Source organism: Antechinus flavipes, chromosome 3 (genome assembly GCF_016432865.1).
Source record: "Antechinus flavipes isolate AdamAnt ecotype Samford, QLD, Australia chromosome 3, AdamAnt_v2, whole genome shotgun sequence".
Lineage (NCBI taxonomy): Eukaryota > Metazoa > Chordata > Mammalia > Dasyuromorphia > Dasyuridae > Antechinus > Antechinus flavipes.
Genome location: NC_067400.1, coordinates 368,263,864 through 368,285,225, shown reverse-complemented (window position 1 = coordinate 368,285,225; position 21,362 = coordinate 368,263,864). Strand labels below are relative to the sequence as shown.

At 32.8% G+C, this 21,362-nt stretch overlaps 1 protein-coding gene across 1 annotated transcript in view; it reads left to right on the top strand.

The window, feature by feature from the left end:
• LRP1B (LDL receptor related protein 1B) overlaps window positions 1–21,362 on the top strand; it is a 2,056,943-nt gene that overhangs the window by 724,207 nt on the left and 1,311,374 nt on the right. Inside the window, exons 4-5 of the mRNA XM_051990638.1 lie at window positions 8,073–8,192; window positions 19,276–19,404. Of these exons, the coding sequence (XP_051846598.1) occupies window positions 8,073–8,192; window positions 19,276–19,404 (249 nt within the window). The remainder of the gene's footprint in view (window positions 1–8,072; window positions 8,193–19,275; window positions 19,405–21,362) is intronic.

Here is a 21,362-nt window from a genome sequence, read left to right as displayed (position 1 = left end):
TAATTTTCCCTCCCTGCTCCCAAGTCATAGTCAGAAAGAAAAGGAGGGAGAGGAAGTGGCATTTTAATAAAACACAATTAAGAAAAACAAACCTATACATGACTTGTATAGATTTACTTTTTTGTAGACATCAAAATATGTATGTCTCCTTGTTTATATCTCTTTGTCAGAAGTGGGTAACATGGTTAGTTCTTCAGTTTTTCAAAGTTTTTTTTTTCCTTCAGTTTTGTTATTCTTATATAAATTGTTCTCTTGGCTCTGCTTACTTTGTTCAGCCTCAATTTATTCTACACAGTATTTTCTGAAAGAGTCTCTTTCATTAAGATGGAAGCTTGTTCAGTTATTGCCTACTAGCAATCTAAACTACCTTCTTATATTCACGTTTTATATCCTATTCTCTTTTAATCACCATATCAGAACTAGAAAATTTGCTTGGCTTCACTTTTCTTTATCATCACTTGTTTTTCTATTGTAAATCTAAATTATTTTTTGTTTGTGTATTCAAACTCCTTATTTTACTTTGGATCTCAGTAAACTAATCTGATTGTCAACCTAGTATCTCCTAACCTTTCTTCCTCCTATATATTGTCTTCTCACATACTTCACTTAAGAGAAAAAGAAAATCCCAACCCACAGTCCTCTTTTCCATATTAGTATCTTTGTCCTGCTATCTTTGTACTTTGAACATTCTCTTTATAATATTCAGAACATCAGAAGGGAACTTATTTTAGGACTTATGATATATTTTTTTTAATCATAACCTTGGAATAAATTACGTTCTTAAAGGGACACAGTTTTCTTTTTATTAGAAGACTAGCATTACAAGACCATGAAGCTTTTTCTAATTGTGTTCAAATAAGTTTACCTTTCTAGGTTTCTCTGGATATATGGATTTATATTTCAAGCTCTAGTCTTTTCATTAGAAATGCTTAAAAGTGCTCTAGTTCATTAAAAACCCATGATTTCCTCCTTTAGATTTATACTCAGCTTTTGAAGGTAAGTTATTCTTGGTTGCAGATCTTTCTTGTTTGGCTTTTGGAATATTGTATTTTAAGATCTCCTATTGTTTTTAGTAGCTAACTATCGTGAATATATTTTCCCTCCAAAAAGCCCAGTGATTACATTATTTGTTCTTGACCTATATCCCAGGTTAGTTTATTTTTTAAATAAAATTTTCTTTTTTTTTTCAACCTTTTGATTTTGTTAGAATGTTTCTTGATGATAGTAATTCTATTTTAGTTTTCAGGGATTTCATTAGTTGAGTAAAATTGGCCACTCTCTGTAAAACTCTCTGTCCTACTTCTTTCTTCAAGAATGTTTATTGCAATTTCTTTATCTCTTGCTTCAATGATCCTAATTATTCATGTAATCTTGTAAAAAAAATTTTCTTTTTAAAAAATCTGCTTGCAGTTGTAGAATTAGATTTACAAGAATTATTGATATTTAGGAATTTTTTCTTTGATTTAATTATCTCTTCAGCCTTAATACTGGGCTAAAGCCAAGTTCTGTTCCCCTTTGCCCTCCTATCGAACTTTTAGATAGTGTCCAGTCCTGCTTGGTCTTAATTTGGTACATACTAGTCTTGTCCTGACATCCATCTCCCATACTTAGACCTTTCTGAATCCTTGAAATTCAAAGTCCTGCATCTTCTGATGTTAAATGATTAATGTTAATAATAATTGCAAGCATGTATATAGCATTTATCATGTGCCAGGCACTATTTTAAGTGTTTTATAAATAGTATCCCATTTGATCCTCACAACAACCATGGAAGAGGGGTGCTATTCTTATCTCCATTTTAAGATGAAGAAACTGAAGCAATGGGAGTTTAAATGATTTGCCCAGGATCACAGAGTGAGGAAGTATCTAAAATCAGATTTGAGCTCAGTTACTCCAAACTCCGGGATAGGGCTCTATCACCTGTACCACACTTCTTATTGAGAGTTCTGAGCCTGTGTACTCCCAGCTACTGTTTTCTGGGTCACTCAAGGTTTATCGGTCCTGCATTTCCTGACCATCTTAGACAAAAAGGATTCTTTATGAGAGGCAAATCCTATTAGGAGAAGAACTGGCTTTACTAAAGTTTATAATTTTTTTAGATCTGGAATGAGAAGGGACCTCCAAAGCCATTATTCTAACCACTTCATTTTCTAGAAGAGAAAACTAAAACTAAAACTAAAAAGGGTGGTCGTGATAGGATCAAAGTAACACACACAGTGATGATTATGAGTGATGGGCCTTGAACCCTGTTCCTTTGACTCTAAATCAGAGATTTCTCCACTCATATGAAATGACAACTTAGTTATCCTACCTATTACTTAAGTTGGCAAGAATTATTTTAGCATTATTTATTTATTACCATTAAACAACACACTGAATACAATGCCAAGAATGGTGCATTATCTATAGTAGATATTCAATGAATACATATGGGATGAATGAGTTTGAAACTAGGGTAACTTACAGATAGTGAAAGATTCACGTTTGCAGAAATAGGCAGTAATGCAATCTCTGCAAGTTGATTTAAGTTGTATTCTTCAATGTAGGTTAGAGAAAGTAAGATATGACACAAATTATCACTGTTCTAAGCATATCAGAAGTTCATTGTGTGGACAAGGAGGAATGTCTAATATGGGGAATTGTAACATTAGTTCTTCAGTCTTCAAATAACAGGAATGCGAGAAATACTGATCTAAGAGTCATTTATTTCAAACTCATACATAAGAAAAGACAAAACATTTCCCTTTCTATCCAGTTAAAAAAACAAAACTTCTTATAGAAGTAGTGATCAAAAATGCTTCTACTTCTTAAATGAGCAATGAATTATTATTCCAGGTTGTAAACCTCTCTGTGAGATACTTCTATGTGTGGTTACCTTGGGGATGGGGAAAAAAAGCTTTATACATTATTTTTATTTTTTTCTCTATCTATAAGAATTGACAAATATTCAAAGAATTAAATTGATCTTAGAGAATATATTTATCTAACCATTCATGTATTTACATTCATACATACATATTCATATATCCATATATTCTCACATTTAGTAGTATATGTCATGTGTTCATTATATATTGCATATGGCACAATTAGGATTTCCTTTTGACCAACTCATCCTGTTTCTCATTTCTATAATTCTGATGTAATCCTTAAGTGTCTCATTTTTAATTATTTATTTTTGATGTTTTGCAACCTGGCCACCCTATGATCTGCTTTTCTGTTGCCCTTTGAAGTTTTTTTTTTTTTTCAATTTCTCTGGAGTGTGTTCTGTTTCATGACTCACAACAATACTGGTCTTTGTGACAGGAAGAACCCAAATTGAATTGAGATAACATATATATATATATATATATATATTATATATATATATATATATATATATATTATATATATATATATATTTGACTATGATTTAACAAGCAATTTGTTTGTCCAGGTGATGGATCATAATGACAGCCAAAATAAACCTACAAATTCAGTAAGGGAATAAGTGGTCTGGTTGTTGAAATCTGGTTGCCAAACTTTTAATCACCTTTCTCTAGTAGCTCATTATGGCTCAGAGGCAGGTCAGCATACTCATTTTTGTATGCTTAGAGAAACCATATAGATTTGTACAGATCTGTGGAAATGTTTCACGAATCCCAGTGCAATTGGAAAGCAGAATCTCTAAAGACTGGGGAGAATAGCATCAGTATTTGATGAAAATGGCTTGTCTGAATTGTTAATTGGCTTGTGCTTAGGTAGCACATTAAATGTAGATATACATTTGGTTGAAAGGATCATATTCATATTTCATGGGATTAAGGAGACCACATAAGCAAAAATCATCATTTCCTACAGTTTTTATTTTTCTTACATTTGAGAAAATTTGCATTCCAAGTATACTTCAGGGAAGGTCGCCAAAAGTGGATGGCTTCATACTAGAATTTAAAGGAAGGAATATAAGAAAAATAAATCCCTATAATACATGGGATAGAAGGATGCTATAAAAAGGCAGAATCCTTAGAAATTATTAAGTATCTAGCCTAGTAGTATCATTTCACAGAGGCAGGACCCAAGCCATAGAAAAGTGAAGCTATTCATCCGAAATCAAACAATTGGTTAGTGACAGATTTGGGATTTGGATTCAAACTTTGTAATTCCCAGACTATTGCTCTTTCTAATATACAATGTGACATTTTCTACCAATAACAGGGGGAAAAATATAGACACACACACACACACACATAAAACCAGGAAAGCAATCAATATACAATCAATCCATGTTGTAAAAATGTATGTTTAATAGTAGAATATTATTTTTACAAACCATTCATCAGATGTCAAAATTATAAACATTTTATATATAAATCAAATGTTTTCACAACAAAATACAAGTATGAAGAATATGTGTCTCATCCAAAATGAATTAAATGAACAAAATGAGCATGTTTCAATCTCCAGTTAATGACCCATTTGTTTCAAGAAATATGTTTATAGTAATTTATATTTTAAAAAAAGTTTTGAATGTTTGTTGATTAAACTTTCCATTTCTTTTTACTCTCTCCTCCTCTTCCTCTTCCTCCTCCTCCTCCTCCTTTTTCTTTTCTCTCTTTCTCTCTCTCTCTCTCTCTCTCTCTCTCTCTCTCTCTCTCTCTCTCTCTCTCTCTCTCTCTCTCTCTCCCTCCCTCTTACACACACACACACACACACACACACACACACACACACACACATACACGCAAACATTCATGAATATTTATGATAGAAGGGTAGGGCAGCAATATATACAACGATTCATAAAAGTAAGGAAAGTAGCATCATAAGATCAAAGATCACAGATTGGTAGCTTGAAAGTACCTTAGAAGTCATCTTTTCCTCTACATTTTGGAAAAGAAGAAATTGAGATCGACAGAAGTCAAAAGATTTGTTAAAAATCATAAGGGTAAGTGTCTGAATTAAGATTGAAACAGATCTTCTTGACTCTGAATCCAAATTTCTATCTTCTACAGTGTACACCTTGCTGACTGCCTCTTAGACAATACTGTTTTGCTTGACACTGAGGAGTACCAGAACAATCATTAGATCTGGGTGAGCAAGATACAGATACAGTCACCAGAATACAAAAAATAGCTTTCTTTCTCCACCGTGTCCTAAAGAAAATAAACAACAACATTGATAGTATTAATGGAAAGCTTCAGCTTTCAGATCCTAGAGTACATTACCTTTCTAGGAGTCTGCTTTTATGTGGTTCTGATACTGAATTTAAACAATATCCAAGAGGAATGAACAAGTATATAGAATTTACTGCTGTAATAAAGCTGACAACAAAATTAATCTGAAACATAATTATTTGCATAATGATTATTACACTTTGTAATTAGGTAAATGTGGGACTCAGCTCTCAGAAATGGTTATATAATAATTAAAAACTCACTGCTAGTTTTTTAAATATACAAATAATATTGAAATTCACAGTTTTCCTTAATAAAACATGTTGTTTCAAAATCATTCACCATTCAGCATCATCTGTCACGCTCTCTATACAATGATGCACACACTATATATAAAAAAATTTAGATCAAACTATGCAATGACTGAGTTTTGTTTTGGTTTTATTGTTGTTTTGTTGTTATAATAGTAGTTGTCATAGTTGCTGTTTTCTTTCTCTTTAAACCTCCAAGAATTGAACCTCCCTGCTCTCTCCTTATTTCTTCCCATCTGCTAGAATATTGATCATTCTCCTTGTACCCTTTTCTTTCTGTTGCTATTTTAATCTCATGTAAGGATGCAAAGGAATCCATGAGCAATATGTGTTACTGCTTCTTTTACCTTAGTTCTAGATAATGTTGCTGTTAGAGAACTTTACATAACAGATTAAAATGAAGTGGCTTTCTCTTTTTGTGTGTGTGGGGAAGGAAGAAGAAAAGGAGAGGAAGAAAAAAGAAAAAGATGGCTATTACCATGATCTTTATGCTGCATAAGGATAATAACAATAATAACAACCATAACATTCCAATATTCCTATAACTACTTAAGTTTTACAAAGTACTTTAAAAATAATATTCTATCCTCAAAATAACTCTGGGAAGAAGAGGCTATTATTATATTCATTTTACAGATAAGAAAACTGAGGCAAAAAGAAGCTAAGTGATTTGCCAGACTCATACAAAGTGTAAGCATTTAAGGGAGAATTTAAACTCATGTCTAGCATTCTATCCATTATATCATGTTAATTTATAAACTTTAAAAAAAGATGATGGGGAAAGATTTGGAAGTTGGAAGCTTGGAAGTTCAGCCTCCACTATGACCATTACTGTTTGTTTTTAATATGGGCAATTCATTTAATTCTCTGATTCATTAATTAATCCATAAAAATATTTTTAAAATGAATGCTGACTTGAATACATGGTACAATTATCCATATTTTTATGTTCTATTTTTATCAGTAAATTATTTTTACTGTCAGATTAAGTTAATCTTAATCTATTATTATAATAACAGTTTTTGCTAAGTAACCTGGTTTTTGAAGGTTTGAACACACATATTACTTATAATTTATTTAAAACTCTTTTTTTTATAAACATGTAGAAGGGATCTCAAAACAGAGGATCATAGTTCTAATACCAGGTGGGACCATAGAGATCATCAAGTCCAACCTAGTGATTTTACACATAAAGAAACTGAGACTGATATAGATTAAGTGAAATACCCAAATCCATTCAGATTTAAAATCACAAACAGATTCAAACAAAGGTCTTCTGCCTCTGCATCAGATGTTCTTTCTACTGTTTATGTTAGTCCTAACTCTTGCTCCAGAGATATATGGTATGATTTTCCCCCTTTTATCAATAATCTCCTTGAGGGCAAGGTGTATGTTATTTTCTTTGACTCTATCTCCTCAGGGTATAACTCTAAGAACCATACCTATAAAACTCTTAATGAATGTGTTAAATTAAATTGATGTGACTAAGTCTGACACCTCAGTTCACTTGGCCATCTTCTGAATGGATTTTCTGATTTAGAATTCTGGAAGTGTTGGATTTTCTTTCATGACCCAACAATCATTAAATGGATTATGGTTAACTTAAAATAAAAGTGACAATAGACAAATGAAAATGTTAACTGATGATTTTTTTTTCCTATCTGGAAAACTGCCCAATTACTGTAAGCCAGTCTCTAGAGTAAAGTTTCCTTTTTCCTGTTTTTTCTGAGATTCTCTTACAATTTTCTTGAAACATTACTAGGCTTTGCTGCAAGTGTCTACAGATTATGAATGGATTGAATTATTTATACATCTGTCCAACCTATTTCTTACTTTTTCTTCAGGAGAGAAGCAGCCACTATGTCACTACTCACTAATACCCTAAATCCTCCAGGGCAGGGAGGACATTTGAAATCAAAAGTTGATCTAGTTTAATACATCAGATTACTGAAACAGATTTTGGCAAGAAACCTGATCTTGCCATTGTTTTAACCTAAGAGTGTTTTTATCTTTATAAAATGTAATTTGTTCCTAGATTTTGTGAGCTATTGCTTCAGCAACATCTTTGCCATAATTTAGATAAAAAGCCATCATTAGATAGAATGAAATATATTATGTCCACAAATGGAATATATGCACATTGATTGATGTGAAGTTTAAAGGTGGCTTACTAAATCAAAATAAACTGTTAACAGATAGAAAGTCAATTGTTATGTCAGATAGGAAAGACACACATACTGAAATCAACCTCTTAAAATGGATGTATTTTTAAAAATTAACTTGAAATAATTTAAATTTACTAAATTTTATAAGAAATTGCTTTGAGCGTGCATGAAGTCCAAAGAAGTCCAAAAAGTCATACAACTGTTGTTTAAAGTTGTTGAAAGAAAAAAAAATAATATACTGATGCATTTGTTATTTGGAAACGCAAGGCTTTTTTTTCCCCCAAAGTAAAAATTGACTTGGCAATACAATAGAGTGAAAAATAGAGGCAGTTTCTACTATCACACACACACACAAAAAAATCCCTTGGAAACATTTAAGGAAACTGAATGAATTTTTAAAATAAATATAATGCATATGTATTTTTTGTGTTTTCCCCCTCCAGAAATGCTACCAAATTGCCAGCAGATGAATTGTCAATATAAATGTGCAATAATAAGAAATAGTACAAGATGTTACTGTGAGGATGGATATGAAATAGCACAAGATGGAAGAAGTTGCAAAGGTAACGAAATAATTTAAATCTAAAAGTTCCAGCATCTTATTTTCTGTTTTTTTTTAAATTAAAGCTTTTTATTTTCAAAATATATATATGAATAATTTTTAACATTCTTCCCTAAAAAACCCTGTGTTCTATTTTTCCCTTCCCTTATCCCCCTCTCCCTGTCGGCAAGTGATCCAATATATGTTAAATATAGCATCTTCTTTTCTTTGTTAAAATTTTCCCCCTGCAGCAATTGGGGTTAAGTGACTTGCCCAGGGTCATACAGGAAGTGCTAAGTGTCTGAGCTCAGATTTGAACTCAGGTCCTCCTAAATTCAAGGCTGGTGCTATATCCACTGTGCTGCCTATTTGCCCCTAGCAATTTATTTTCTTAAAGACAGAGCTAACAACCAATGCATAACAATTTATATCTTCTGGATATTACCCCAACATTTAACACAATTCTTGGCACAGAGAAACATCTTAAGTGTCTGTGGATTTATTGATTGATATAGAATAATTGGCTGAGGCACCTGGAAGCCATAATGGATAGAGTATTAAACATATTTAGTTCAGTGTCTTATGCCTAAATTTCTACTTTAAGGGATTACTGTAAAGATCAAATGAAATGTGTGTGTGTGTGTGTGTGTGTGTATGTGTGTGTGTGTGTATGTACTTAGTGAACCTTGAAAAACTGCGATACTTATTATTATTATTATTATTGCTTGTATGTCACAGAACCATGTCATATTACATTTAATTTTCCAGGTTTCTAGAAACTACCCAAAGTATGAATGTTTATATTAAGAAAAACAATTTTTTTTTTTTTTTTACAAAAGAAAAAAGAGTTAAGGGCTACAAGGATTGAGTGCCATATTAAAAGCGAAAAAGACCTTACTTCCAATTCTGCCTCAGAAACTTAATAACTAGGTAATCCTGGGCAAGAGATTTAACTTCTTTTAAGTTCCTTTTCTCCATCTTTAAAATGAGGTTAAGAATGGCCACTATCCTCATAGCTTTGTTGAAAACCAATATGGTGGGGCATATAGTAAACTCCTAATAAATGTGTTTTCAGCACCTTCAGGAGGACCTGAGTGCAAATATGATCTCAAACACTTAATACTTCCTAGCTGTGTGACCCTGGGCAAATTCATTCATTTATTCATTGATTTTTTTTCTGTGTACATAATTATGCTAATGTCCTTTGATTGGCTATGTTTTTCACTGAGTCTCTGCAGTATCATGTAATTCACATAATGCCATTTCCAAATGATAATATTCTGAGAAACTTAAAATATGAAGAAAATCTCTCCTCTATTTGAACTTTATCTAGAACATCTTCTTTGTCTACAAAAAGCTTTTTTGACTACTTTACCCTCTTTTATAGCTCATTTGATACTACTATACATATAGGTGATCTTTGAGTAAATTGTATCTGTGATTGCATCACGTGAAATAATGTATGTAAAGCACTTGGTAAATCTTAGTAAATATCTTTTATTATTGTCATCATTATTATAATTATTATAGAATGGGAAATCTTATATTATACTAACATATGCAAGGAAACACTTGGTTTAAGGACATGCTACAAAATTGTCATGAAAGGCCATACACTAACTTCTCATGTACCTTCAAGAATACCTTTCCATTCAATCCAATTTATCACGTTCATTTATCACTTCTATGTTAGGTAATAAAGTGGATACTGGTGGCATTAATCAGTTTTTAAAATTAAGTTCTTGCCCTCAAGGATGTTACATTTTCATGGGAAGATATAACTTGCAAGTAAATACAAAGCCTAAAAAGAGGTAATAAGAAATAATTTCAAGAAGAAAAAAAATACTACTTAGTAAGACATTCAGAAAGACATTCCAGGGAGGAAGTGATATCTGAATTGTACTTTCTAGGAAGTTGGGAAATTTATGAAACAGATGAGAGAAGGGAGAATATTTCAGATTTGTAGAACTACTAATGTAAGGTTGATTAGGCAAGAGCTAGATTGGAATGAACAACTAAATAGAAAAATTTGATCAGCATGAAGGATTTATGGAAAGCAACTTGAAATAAGAATAGAGTAACAAACCAAAATTTAGGCTGAGGATTTAATTGTATCTTAGAAACAATAAATAATCATTAGAAATGTTGGAGTAAAGAAATAACAAAGTTAGATATTTGTCCTAGGAATATCAATTTGGTAGGTATGTGGAAAATGTTTTGCAGAGTGATGAAACTGGAGGCAAGGATTCCAATTAGGAGATTATTGTAATAGTGCAAGTGTGAGATGATGGGTACATGTATGTGAGTAAAGGGAAGGAGATCAGCATAAGAAATATTGTTAGGGTAGGATTGACAAGATTAGGAAAGAGGGACTAGGTAAAGGATGACGACTCCAAGGTCATGAATCTGAACGACTTGAAAAGTGACAGAAAAAAAAGCAATTTGGAGGGAGAATACTTTTTTTTCCCCTTTTCATTGATTATACACTATATCTCATCACAGGATGATAGAATTAGAGCAGAAAGGGGCCCAGGAGAGCATCTTGTATGCCATCTTTATTTATTTATTTATTATTATTTTGCTAAGGCAATTAGGGTTAAGTGACTTGTCCAAGGTCACACAGCTAGGAAGTGTTGGGTATCTGAGGCCAGATTTGAACTCAGGTCCTCTTGACTTCAGGGATGATATTCTATCTATTGTACCACCTCACTACCCTAGAAGGATAAGTTTTTGTAGGAAATATAGAATGAATTCCATTTTGAATATATAAAACTTAAAATGCCTCTATAACATCTAGGTGGAGAAATCCAATAAGCAATTAGTGACAAAGGACTGAAGTTCAAAAGAAAAAAAATGGACTAGTTATATTAATTTGGGAGTGTATCATAGGGATGATCATTGAACCTATGAGATCTGATAAACTAAAAAAGGCAGAGGAATATATATGTACATGTATAAAGAAGAGAAAAAGGCTCAGGGAAGAGCCTTGGAAATACTGACATGAGAATGACTGGAGAATAATAATATAGCAAAGAAAATTAAAAAGGATGGTCAATATGATAAAAAGAAAACTGATGCAAAAAAATATCATGGGCATCAAGGGAAAAGAGCTTGTCCAGAAAGTGGGTATTAAAAGAAAGCACTGTGAAATGCCAAGCAGAATGAGTAATAAGAAAAGGTCATTGTATTCATCAGATAGGAACTATTACTAATATTGTAGGGAGGAGTTGTAGTTAAGAGGATGGGAGTCAGATTGCAATTTGAAATAGGTAGGAGATATAAGAATGAATGGTAGACATATTGACATACTTTTCTCGGTAACTAGTTTTTGATAGGAAAAGTATAGCTTAAGAAACTGGCATAGTCAAGTAAAAGGGCTATTTGTGGCAAGGAGAAGGCTCGTCTCTTTCTTTTTCTAACAAAGGAGGAGAGAATGATATGATGAAGAGAATTTGTATGTATACATACAAAACAAGTACACAGAAAATTCCAATGAGATTTTGTTACGAAGAGAAAGTAGATCTGTAGTTTTTGTGTCTGATAGTTGTTTTAAAATAATTGGATTTTCCATTTTTGAGACATTTTTAAAATTAGTCTTTTCTTGACAAAATGATCAGGTGATTTCTGGATAATGTGACTTATTGGATTTTTTTTTAGCCATTTTATTGTGGCATTTTTTAAAAAATAAGAATCAGTTAAAAGTTTTTTTTTTAAGAACTTATGATATTCAAATTCAATGTCTTTACATTGCTTAAACTTTTTTTATATGATTTGATCTATACTGGACAATAAAGACAGTTTACCACTAGACTAATAATCAAAGTCTTTCTAGCTCAATAAAATTTTCCATAACATGCATTCCACTGGCACAGGCTTCAAGAATCCAAGTATCACTATGTCAGTGAGAGGCAAAGGAAACAAAAATTGTTTTAAATCTCAATGAAGTAATAAAGTATGTCACCAGTCTTTCAGTCTTGCCAAGTTGCTCACTTCTTAAAAAATTCAGGCTTTCAAAGGTCAAAATAATTTGTATATTGAAGATGTACTTTCTTCAAGTTTAACTCCATCCTCAGTGTATTGTTCTAGGCTCTAGGCTCTAGACTATATGAACCTTCACCTTCTGACTAGAAACTAGGAAAGTCATTTCAAAATAATTACATGACTGTCCTATCTGAGGATCAAAAAAGCCAGACAAATGGATGTGGGAGAGAACTGAAGAATAAGTTAATATGAAAGAAGAGAAAAAGGCTCAGGGAAGAGCCTTGGAAATACTGACATGAGAATGACTGGAGAATAATAATATAGCAAAGAAAATTAAAAAGGATGGTCAATATGATAAAAAGAAAACTGATGCAAAAAAATATCATGGGCATCAAGGGAAAAGAGCTTGTCCAGAAAGTGGGTATTAAAAGAAAGCACTGTGAAATGCCAAGCAGAATGAGTAATAAGAAAAGGTCATTGTATTCATCAGATAGGAACTATTACTAATATTGTAGGGAGGAGTTGTAGTTAAGAGGATGGGAGTCAGATTGCAATTTGAAATAGGTAGGAGATATAAGAATGAATGGTAGACATATTGACATACTTTTCTCGGTAACTAGTTTTTGATAGGAAAAGTATAGCTTAAGAAACTGGCATAGTCAAGTAAAAGGGCTATTTGTGGCAAGGAGAAGGCTCGTCTCTTTCTTTTTCTAACAAAGGAGGAGAGAATGATATGATGAAGAGAATTTGTATGTATACATACAAAACAAGTACACAGAAAATTCCAATGAGATTTTGTTACGAAGAGAAAGTAGATCTGTAGTTTTTGTGTCTGATAGTTGTTTTAAAATAATTGGATTTTCCATTTTTGAGACATTTTTAAAATTAGTCTTTTCTTGACAAAATGATCAGGTGATTTCTGGATAATGTGACTTATTGGATTTTTTTTTAGCCATTTTATTGTGGCATTTTTTAAAAAATAAGAATCAGTTAAAAGTTTTTTTTTTAAGAACTTATGATATTCAAATTCAATGTCTTTACATTGCTTAAACTTTTTTTATATGATTTGATCTATACTGGACAATAAAGACAGTTTACCACTAGACTAATAATCAAAGTCTTTCTAGCTCAATAAAATTTTCCATAACATGCATTCCACTGGCACAGGCTTCAAGAATCCAAGTATCACTATGTCAGTGAGAGGCAAAGGAAACAAAAATTGTTTTAAATCTCAATGAAGTAATAAAGTATGTCACCAGTCTTTCAGTCTTGCCAAGTTGCTCACTTCTTAAAAAATTCAGGCTTTCAAAGGTCAAAATAATTTGTATATTGAAGATGTACTTTCTTCAAGTTTAACTCCATCCTCAGTGTATTGTTCTAGGCTCTAGGCTCTAGACTATATGAACCTTCACCTTCTGACTAGAAACTAGGAAAGTCATTTCAAAATAATTACATGACTGTCCTATCTGAGGATCAAAAAAGCCAGACAAATGGATGTGGGAGAGAACTGAAGAATAAGTTAATATGAAAGAAGAGGAAAATATCTCTTCCTCCAAAAGACTTGTGGTTTTGTTAGGAAGATAGGAGTTATTTCATCATATGGAGTTATTTCAGATACCTAGAAGTCATAAGAGAACACCTTTGTATTTATTTAAATTCCAGTGTCAGTGATTTTTTTTTTAACCTGTCTCAACAAATCCATTTTTTCAGCATATATTTGACCACTCACTTATATGGAAACAACAACAACAACAACAAAAATCAGAAGCAAGATATGTTAAGTTCCCTTGAATATATTGAAAATATTTGATTCTGTGCCCTACCTGTAATGTAGCTCTCGATTCCCTTTACAAAGAAATTTTAAATTAAGGTTTTGTGTACCTGACAATGTTTTCCTTTTCTCAAGAAGACAAGTATAGTATGGAGCAGTAGAAATATCACCAGCCATGGAATCAGGAAATAAGGACTTTGAAATATCATGATGATTCAGAGTTGGATCTTATAGGTTATTTTTTAAAAAGAAAATTGTAGCTTCTTTTTGTAATGCCCTGGAGAAGCAGTCATTCACTATCTGAATATCATTAGAGATGTCGAATCTACTATCTCAAGATATCCCATTCATTAATTCATCTATATAGCTGTAATCATTAGGGATGTTTTTTCTCATATTTATAATAATAATCAGTTTCACTCAAATTTCCAACACTTGGTCTAAGACATATGCACTAAATCCAAGGATAAAATGTCTATTTTCTCTTTTATATGAAGACTTCAAAAATATCAAGACTTTTTTTTTGTTTTTCATCTTCTCTTTTACAATCTAAATATCTTCAGTTTCATTCCATTCTTGAATAATATAGATTCTAGTGTTTTTATCATATTTATTACCTTCCTCGAAAACAATATAGATCAATTATGTACTTCCTAAAAGTTTGGTCTGACCAGAGCAGAGTACAGTGAAACTATCAAATCTCTGTATCTAGATAAGAGATGTTTATTAATGTAGTTAAAAATCTCATTTACTTTTATTTCTGACACACCTTATCATACAAATATATTGTGTTTATAGACAACTGGAACATCTATTGCTACAGAATTTCAAAGGTGAAAGAACCTCAAATATAATCCAGTCTAATTTGTAATTGAACTTGAACTGGAAAAGTCCTCTAAATTTTATGAACTCACATTTATATACTATGACAATTATTTATCTTCTAGCAACCCTATAAGATAGAAAGTACAAGCATTACTATTCTCTTTTATAGAAATGAAAATTGAGTAGATGAGGTAAATATATAACTTGTAGGTATCTGAGATAGTATTTTGTTGAACATTTTGTCTCAGCTTAATCCTGAGATAGTTCCATAATATCATAACTCATATACCCTTATCTATAAGGATTTTTGATTCCTTCTCCACCTTTATCTTTAAAATTAATCTCAAGAACTATCTTCTTCATGAAGACCTCTTTGATCTCCTCCAACTACTTTGTGCACACTCATAAACACAATCACACCCATCCACACTAGATATACTGATATACAGAGATATACCAATCAGTTAATATATATTAAGTATGTATTATGTACCATGCAAGATACAAAGGAAGGCAAATAATACCCCATGACTTAAAGTGCTCATTCTTTTTTTTTTTTAATCATTTGGAGTTAAGTGACCTGCTGAGGGTTACACTGTAAATGTCAAGAGTCTGAGATGGAACTTGAATTCAGGTTCTCCTGACTCCAGGGCCAGTACTCAATCCACTGCACTAACTAGCTATCCCAAGAGTCTTCATTTTAATAGGAAAGACATAATGCAAACAACCATATACAAAATACATGTACAGTTTTGAATATATTCTGTTTAAGGTGTCTACATCCAATCCTGTTCAAGATATCTAACAGCAGTTAAAGATGTAAGAATATAAGTCAGAAGAGAAGTTAAAACTAAATAGACAGATTTGGGAATAATCTTCATAGAGATGATCATTGAATCCATGGGAGCTGATGAGATAAACAAGGATGTAGAGGGAGAAGAGAACTCTGGTTGAGTGAAGAGAGAATTTCACTTTTCTCTTTGTATTCCCGGTGTTTGACATAATCTCTCACACATAATAAAAGTTTAATAACTGCTTTTAAATCAATTAAATAGTCCAATTATTTCATGACATCTGCATGCATAACTAAGAACATTATTTAGACTGAATTGGCTCAATCTTTAGATACAGGCAATACCTCAACTCAGGACTCAATGTTAACCTTTATGAAGGCAATTGAGTAGATGCAAACCACATTTCTCCTGCAAAGAGACTGGAAAATCATCTGAATTCTAGAGTCATTTTGCCGATGCTGTTACTCCCCTTTGGTCCTGGAAAAGAAATAGTATTTTGAAATGCATGGATGGATGCATTTTGGAAAATGATTGAGGGGCACCCTGTCAGAATAACAGCAATGTATTGTGGCTAAGAGGACATAGTAACAGACTTAAGAAATCTGTGCTAAATCAGATGCAGAGCCACTTCAGAAGAACCGAAGAGGGAAGCAATTTTTAAAAAATAACTTTTTATTGACAGAACCCATGACAGGGTAATTTTTTACAGCATTATCCCTTGCACTCACTTCTGTTCCGATTTTTCCCTTCCCTCCCTCCACCCCCTCCCCCAGATGGCAAGCAGTCCTTTACATATTGAATAGGTTACAGTATATCCTGGATATAATATATGTGTGTAGAACCGAACAGTTTTCTTGTTGCACAGGGAGAATTGGATTCAGAAGGTGAAAATAACACGGGAAGAAAAACAAAAATGCAAGCAGTTTATATTCATTTACCAGTGTCCTTTCTTTGGGTATAGCTGCTTCTGTCCATTCTTGATCAATTGGAACTGAATTAGATCTCTTTGTCGAAGAGATCCACTTCCGTCAGAATACATCCTCATACAGTATCATTGTTGAGGTATATAATGATCTCCTGGTTCTGCTCATTTCACTTAGCATCAGTTCATGTAAGTCTTGCCAGTCCTCTCTGTATTCATCCTGCTGGTCATTCCTTATAGAACAATAATATTCCATAACGTTCATATACCACAATTTACCCAGGCATTCTCCAATTGATGGGCATCCATTCATTTTCCAGCTTCTAGGCACTACAAACAGGGCTGCCACAAACATTTTGGCACATACAGGAGAGGAAACCAATTAAATGGAAATTAGAGAATCTCTGAATGAATGATCAGTCCTTGCCACCATGAAGGGATTGGTTCCTCTTTTCAATTATGTTTTCCCCTGCAATCCTACAATCCTACCTTCATTATTTACCTATGTTCCTCCTTTCCCCCCCAAAAATGCAATTACTCATCTTTGTATTCCTCAGATATCTCAGTGGAACCATGATGGTATTGATCAATCAATCCATAGTTATTTATTAAGTATATACTACTTATGTGAAATTTAGTTTTGCAGCTTTTACACCTTCTCAAACTCTAAAATTTTTGTCTTTGAGGATACATTTAGTCTTTTGGTGCTGGAGGCTTTCTCCTTGTGCTTTTTCTTGATTTTTCTAGGTACCAGTGAAGCACTGGAGTTGTTAATTTGCTATAGTTCACTCTTCTTTTTGAGTCCTATGTCCTGAATGATATATTTAATGTCATTTCTCATATGCTAATCATCATGACCAACATACTACATATGACCTGAGCATAATGTACATATGTCTTTGGTTATTTGTCCTTTGTATACTTGGCTTCATTATTATTGCCTATCATAAATTATGGGCTCCTAGAGCAGTGCCTCTCCATATTGGTTCTTGAACCTCTTTATTCTGGGAAAAAAAATTTTGTCCCTCCTATTCAACACGAAAGGAAATAAATTCTAGCATTGTCTATCCATTTGCAATAAGAAATGCAATAAAGAAATGAGTTAATTTAAGTAAGATAGTATGGCTATTTGAGAATCAGTATGGCATAGTGGCTAGAGAGCCATCCTTAAAACCAAGAAATCTGGTTTGAGTTCTTCAGACACATTCTAGCCTTGGACAAGTGCACTTACCAACTTAAATGATTTTAAGTTGTAGAGAAGGGCCTGATCTAATTGAGGAAGTCTTATCCCACAAATGTCTATGCTAATTAAACTACATTTTAAGTTCTTATACTTATCTTTGATATGATTATTTAGGAGATATCCCCCATAGCACAAGACAAACTTCTTTTACCCTCTAAAGGTATATTTACTCTAAGTTGGTAACCCTTATCCTAGAAGTTGGGTACTAAGTATTTTATTCTCTTTAGGCATAGCTAGCACAGGACTTTGAAGAAATTAGTGCTTGGGTATACATTTTAAAAGTGGAAATAGTTCTATCTATATAATTAGTTTGGCAATAGTTAAGTAGCAGGGCAGCTAAGTGACAAGGTTTATAGAATACTTGATCTGTAATCAGCAAGATTCATCTTCCTGGGTTCAAATCTGGGCCTCTGACACTTACCAGCTATGTGATCCTAGGCAAGTCACTTAACTTTGTTTACCTCAGTTTCCTCATCTATAAAATGAGCTAGAGAAATAAATGCCAAGCTGTTATGTTCTAGTGTCAAAATGTAGTGTTCTCAGTGGTTTTCTGGAGGTCTTGGAACAGCCTTCCTTTCAGTAGAGTAATCACCACAAGAATGGCCGGGTGTTAAAGTAAAAAAATCTTTATTGTCTCCTTCTCCTGATGCTCAGCTAGCTTTCTCATGGCCTTCAAAGGGGACTTGGTTTCAGTGGAGAAAATGCAGGAGGACAGGCCTGCCATCACACAATGTGAGATGGGATGAATGAATCTCTCTCTCAGTCCCCCAAGAGAGCCACCAGGAGCCTGACTGAAGGTGGAATGAATCTCTCTCCTTGGCTCCAAGAGCTTGAGCTCCCGCCTCCAGACCTTTGTCTTCTCTTGCTCTCTGAGTGAATCTAGCTGAGGCTCCCACTTATTTGTTCTACACTCAGTATAAACCAATGATTACATCACTCAAAAAAATAACCATTATTTGTTGTAAGATTAAATCAATCATACTGAACCATGCTAAACTAGATAACCATTGTCTCATCAATTCTACTGACAACACCTTGTTTCAGAGTTCTGGGCCACAACACCAAGCTACTCAAGTATCTTTGCCAAGATCTCAAATGGGGATATGCAGAATAGAACATGACTGAAATGTAAAAGTTACTGGGTGAAATCATTTCAAAAGTTCTTTCCAGCTATTCATCATAGGGCTACATGTCCTTTTGGATGCTGGATCTGTTATTTTATTTTTAGTAACAGTATAATGCCCTTGGAGTTTTGGCTATGCAGTTGCATTCTCTGTATTTGCAAAAACTGTCAAACTGTTACCAAGCAGTTAATAGGATCCCTTTCCCAATCATAGAAGCAATTTTTTACACAAGAACCATTAAGTTTAAGATTCCTGTTACCTTTATGAAATAACTATGTAAAACTGGCTTTTTTATTGTAGTTTTAGTATTTCTTTTTTGCAGTTGACTTTTATTTCTTAATAGAAAAGAATATTTGTAAGGTTTGATGAAAATATGGTCACCAAAAAGAGAATGGAACGCTTCATGAATGTAGCTACTGAGCAATAATGCCAACTTTCCTTTTAGATCAAGATGAATGTGCTGTGTATGGGACTTGCAGTCAAACCTGCATAAATACATATGGATCATATGTTTGTAGCTGCGTGGAAGGGTATCTAATACAACTTGACAACAAATCTTGCAAGGCCAAAAATGGTAAGTTGAAATCTTTCATGTCCTTCATGAACCTTCATTTCTTTTTTGTTTCCTTTCATTCTGTTCTTTTCCCTGATAAATGAGTTAGAGTCATATGTACCAAGTAGGGATAGATTTTCTTTCACTTTAATGCACTGATCCATAATTGGAAACCTAGGACAGCTCTTTCAATTGTCAGTGATCATTATAAAACTCTTTCAGCTAAGGAAGATTTCTGATTAGCAAGAAACAGTTCAAAAGATAGAGATTAATTGATGTGAACTATTTATTTCAGGTAAGACTATTGGGAAGGAGTGAAGGAGATCACTGCCATTTAGTTTGTGCATTTCATATTGCACATCTCTTTCTTCTTCATAGAGATTGAGCTTGATGTTATAAGTTTTTATATAGAGCCTCTCCCATTCTGGGTTATTAATAAATATTGTTCAATTTATTCTATAATAGGCTGATAACAATTGCTTAATGCATATGTTTTAAGGGTAGTTGACATGAGATAATCACTTTGAATATTATACGTAAGATTCTATATGGCTTCTTTTAATATCTATGCAGTCAGATTTCATTTCATGCATTTCATATTATTTTATATTAGTTAATTAATGAGAATTTTCCCCTTTCATTAACAATTACTAAATTAAGCATGAGACAGGATTTTCGTTTCTGAATCTAGATTAAACTAAACATTTCACTCACTGATGCTACAATTCTCATTTCCATAAAATGTATTTAATTGAGATTTCAGATTTGAAATACTAATGGACTTAAAAAGGAAAGCATTTGTCCTTTGTGAGTTCTATTGATTCATACAATATTGCTGGTGATACTCAAGAATAGTACATAATCTGATAAACCCTACCACTTCCTTTCTCTTCACTCCATGAGGATGCCACTTGTGAATGAGGGAATGTTATAGGAGTTAGAAAGTAGATGGTAATGTAATATAAAACCCAGGAGATATGATAACTTTGGAACTGATAATGGAATATACAAATCTTTTCACCTCTAGGTCACAGGCTTGAATACAATAATGGACTATGTTGCTACAAAATTTCTAGTTACTGTGTGAAGGTTAGGACCTTAAGAGAAATAATTTGCTGGTTAAATATATTTAATGGTAAAAGTTTTAAGATATACAAACTGGTACCTGACATAAAGAACAAAAGGGCCAGTTTAACCAATTATTTCTATAATTCTATGGGGTGAATTACTTTCTGCCTTGACAAAATTCTTTTGTTGGGATATTAATATGGGATTATGATATTAATGAATATTATCTGAGTATTTATTGAAACATTTCAATTCTCTTGATAAAAGATTGCATCAATCAGTGTGTGTGTGTGTGTGTGTGTGTGTGTGTGTGTGTGTGTGTGTAAGAGACAGAGATAGAAACAGAGAGATAGAGACAAAGAGACATTGAGAGAATTGTGAGTGAGAAGTTTGTCAAGGTTAGTTGCAAGCAGCCTGATAATGACATGAAGGAATCCCTATCATTCTTTCTTCATAGGGATCACTGATGTAGATTAGCCATGAAAGTACTTCACTAAATCTCAGAACTATCTCATATTGATCATGAAGTGAACAAATACAAGATAGAAATGGCTAGATAACAGTTCCTATAAAGGACATCTGGATATGTAATTGGGTTACAAACTTAATTTGAATTAATGGCATGTTAAACAATAACAACAACCCTCCCCCCAAAAAAAAATTAAACATAACCCCAAACCTTATAGTTTTCTAGCATCATTCTCAAAGGAAATCTTAGGCTTATATAAGAGAATCTTATTATCAGGATTAAATAAATCATACTGCTATACCCTGCTTTTGTTGGACCACATTGAAAAGTATTGTGTTAAATTCCAAACATAATATTTTAGAGAAGTTATTGTTAGATTCTACAGTTTTAAGAAATGCCAACCATTACACTGAAGATATTGGAGATATTGCCATAGGAAAAC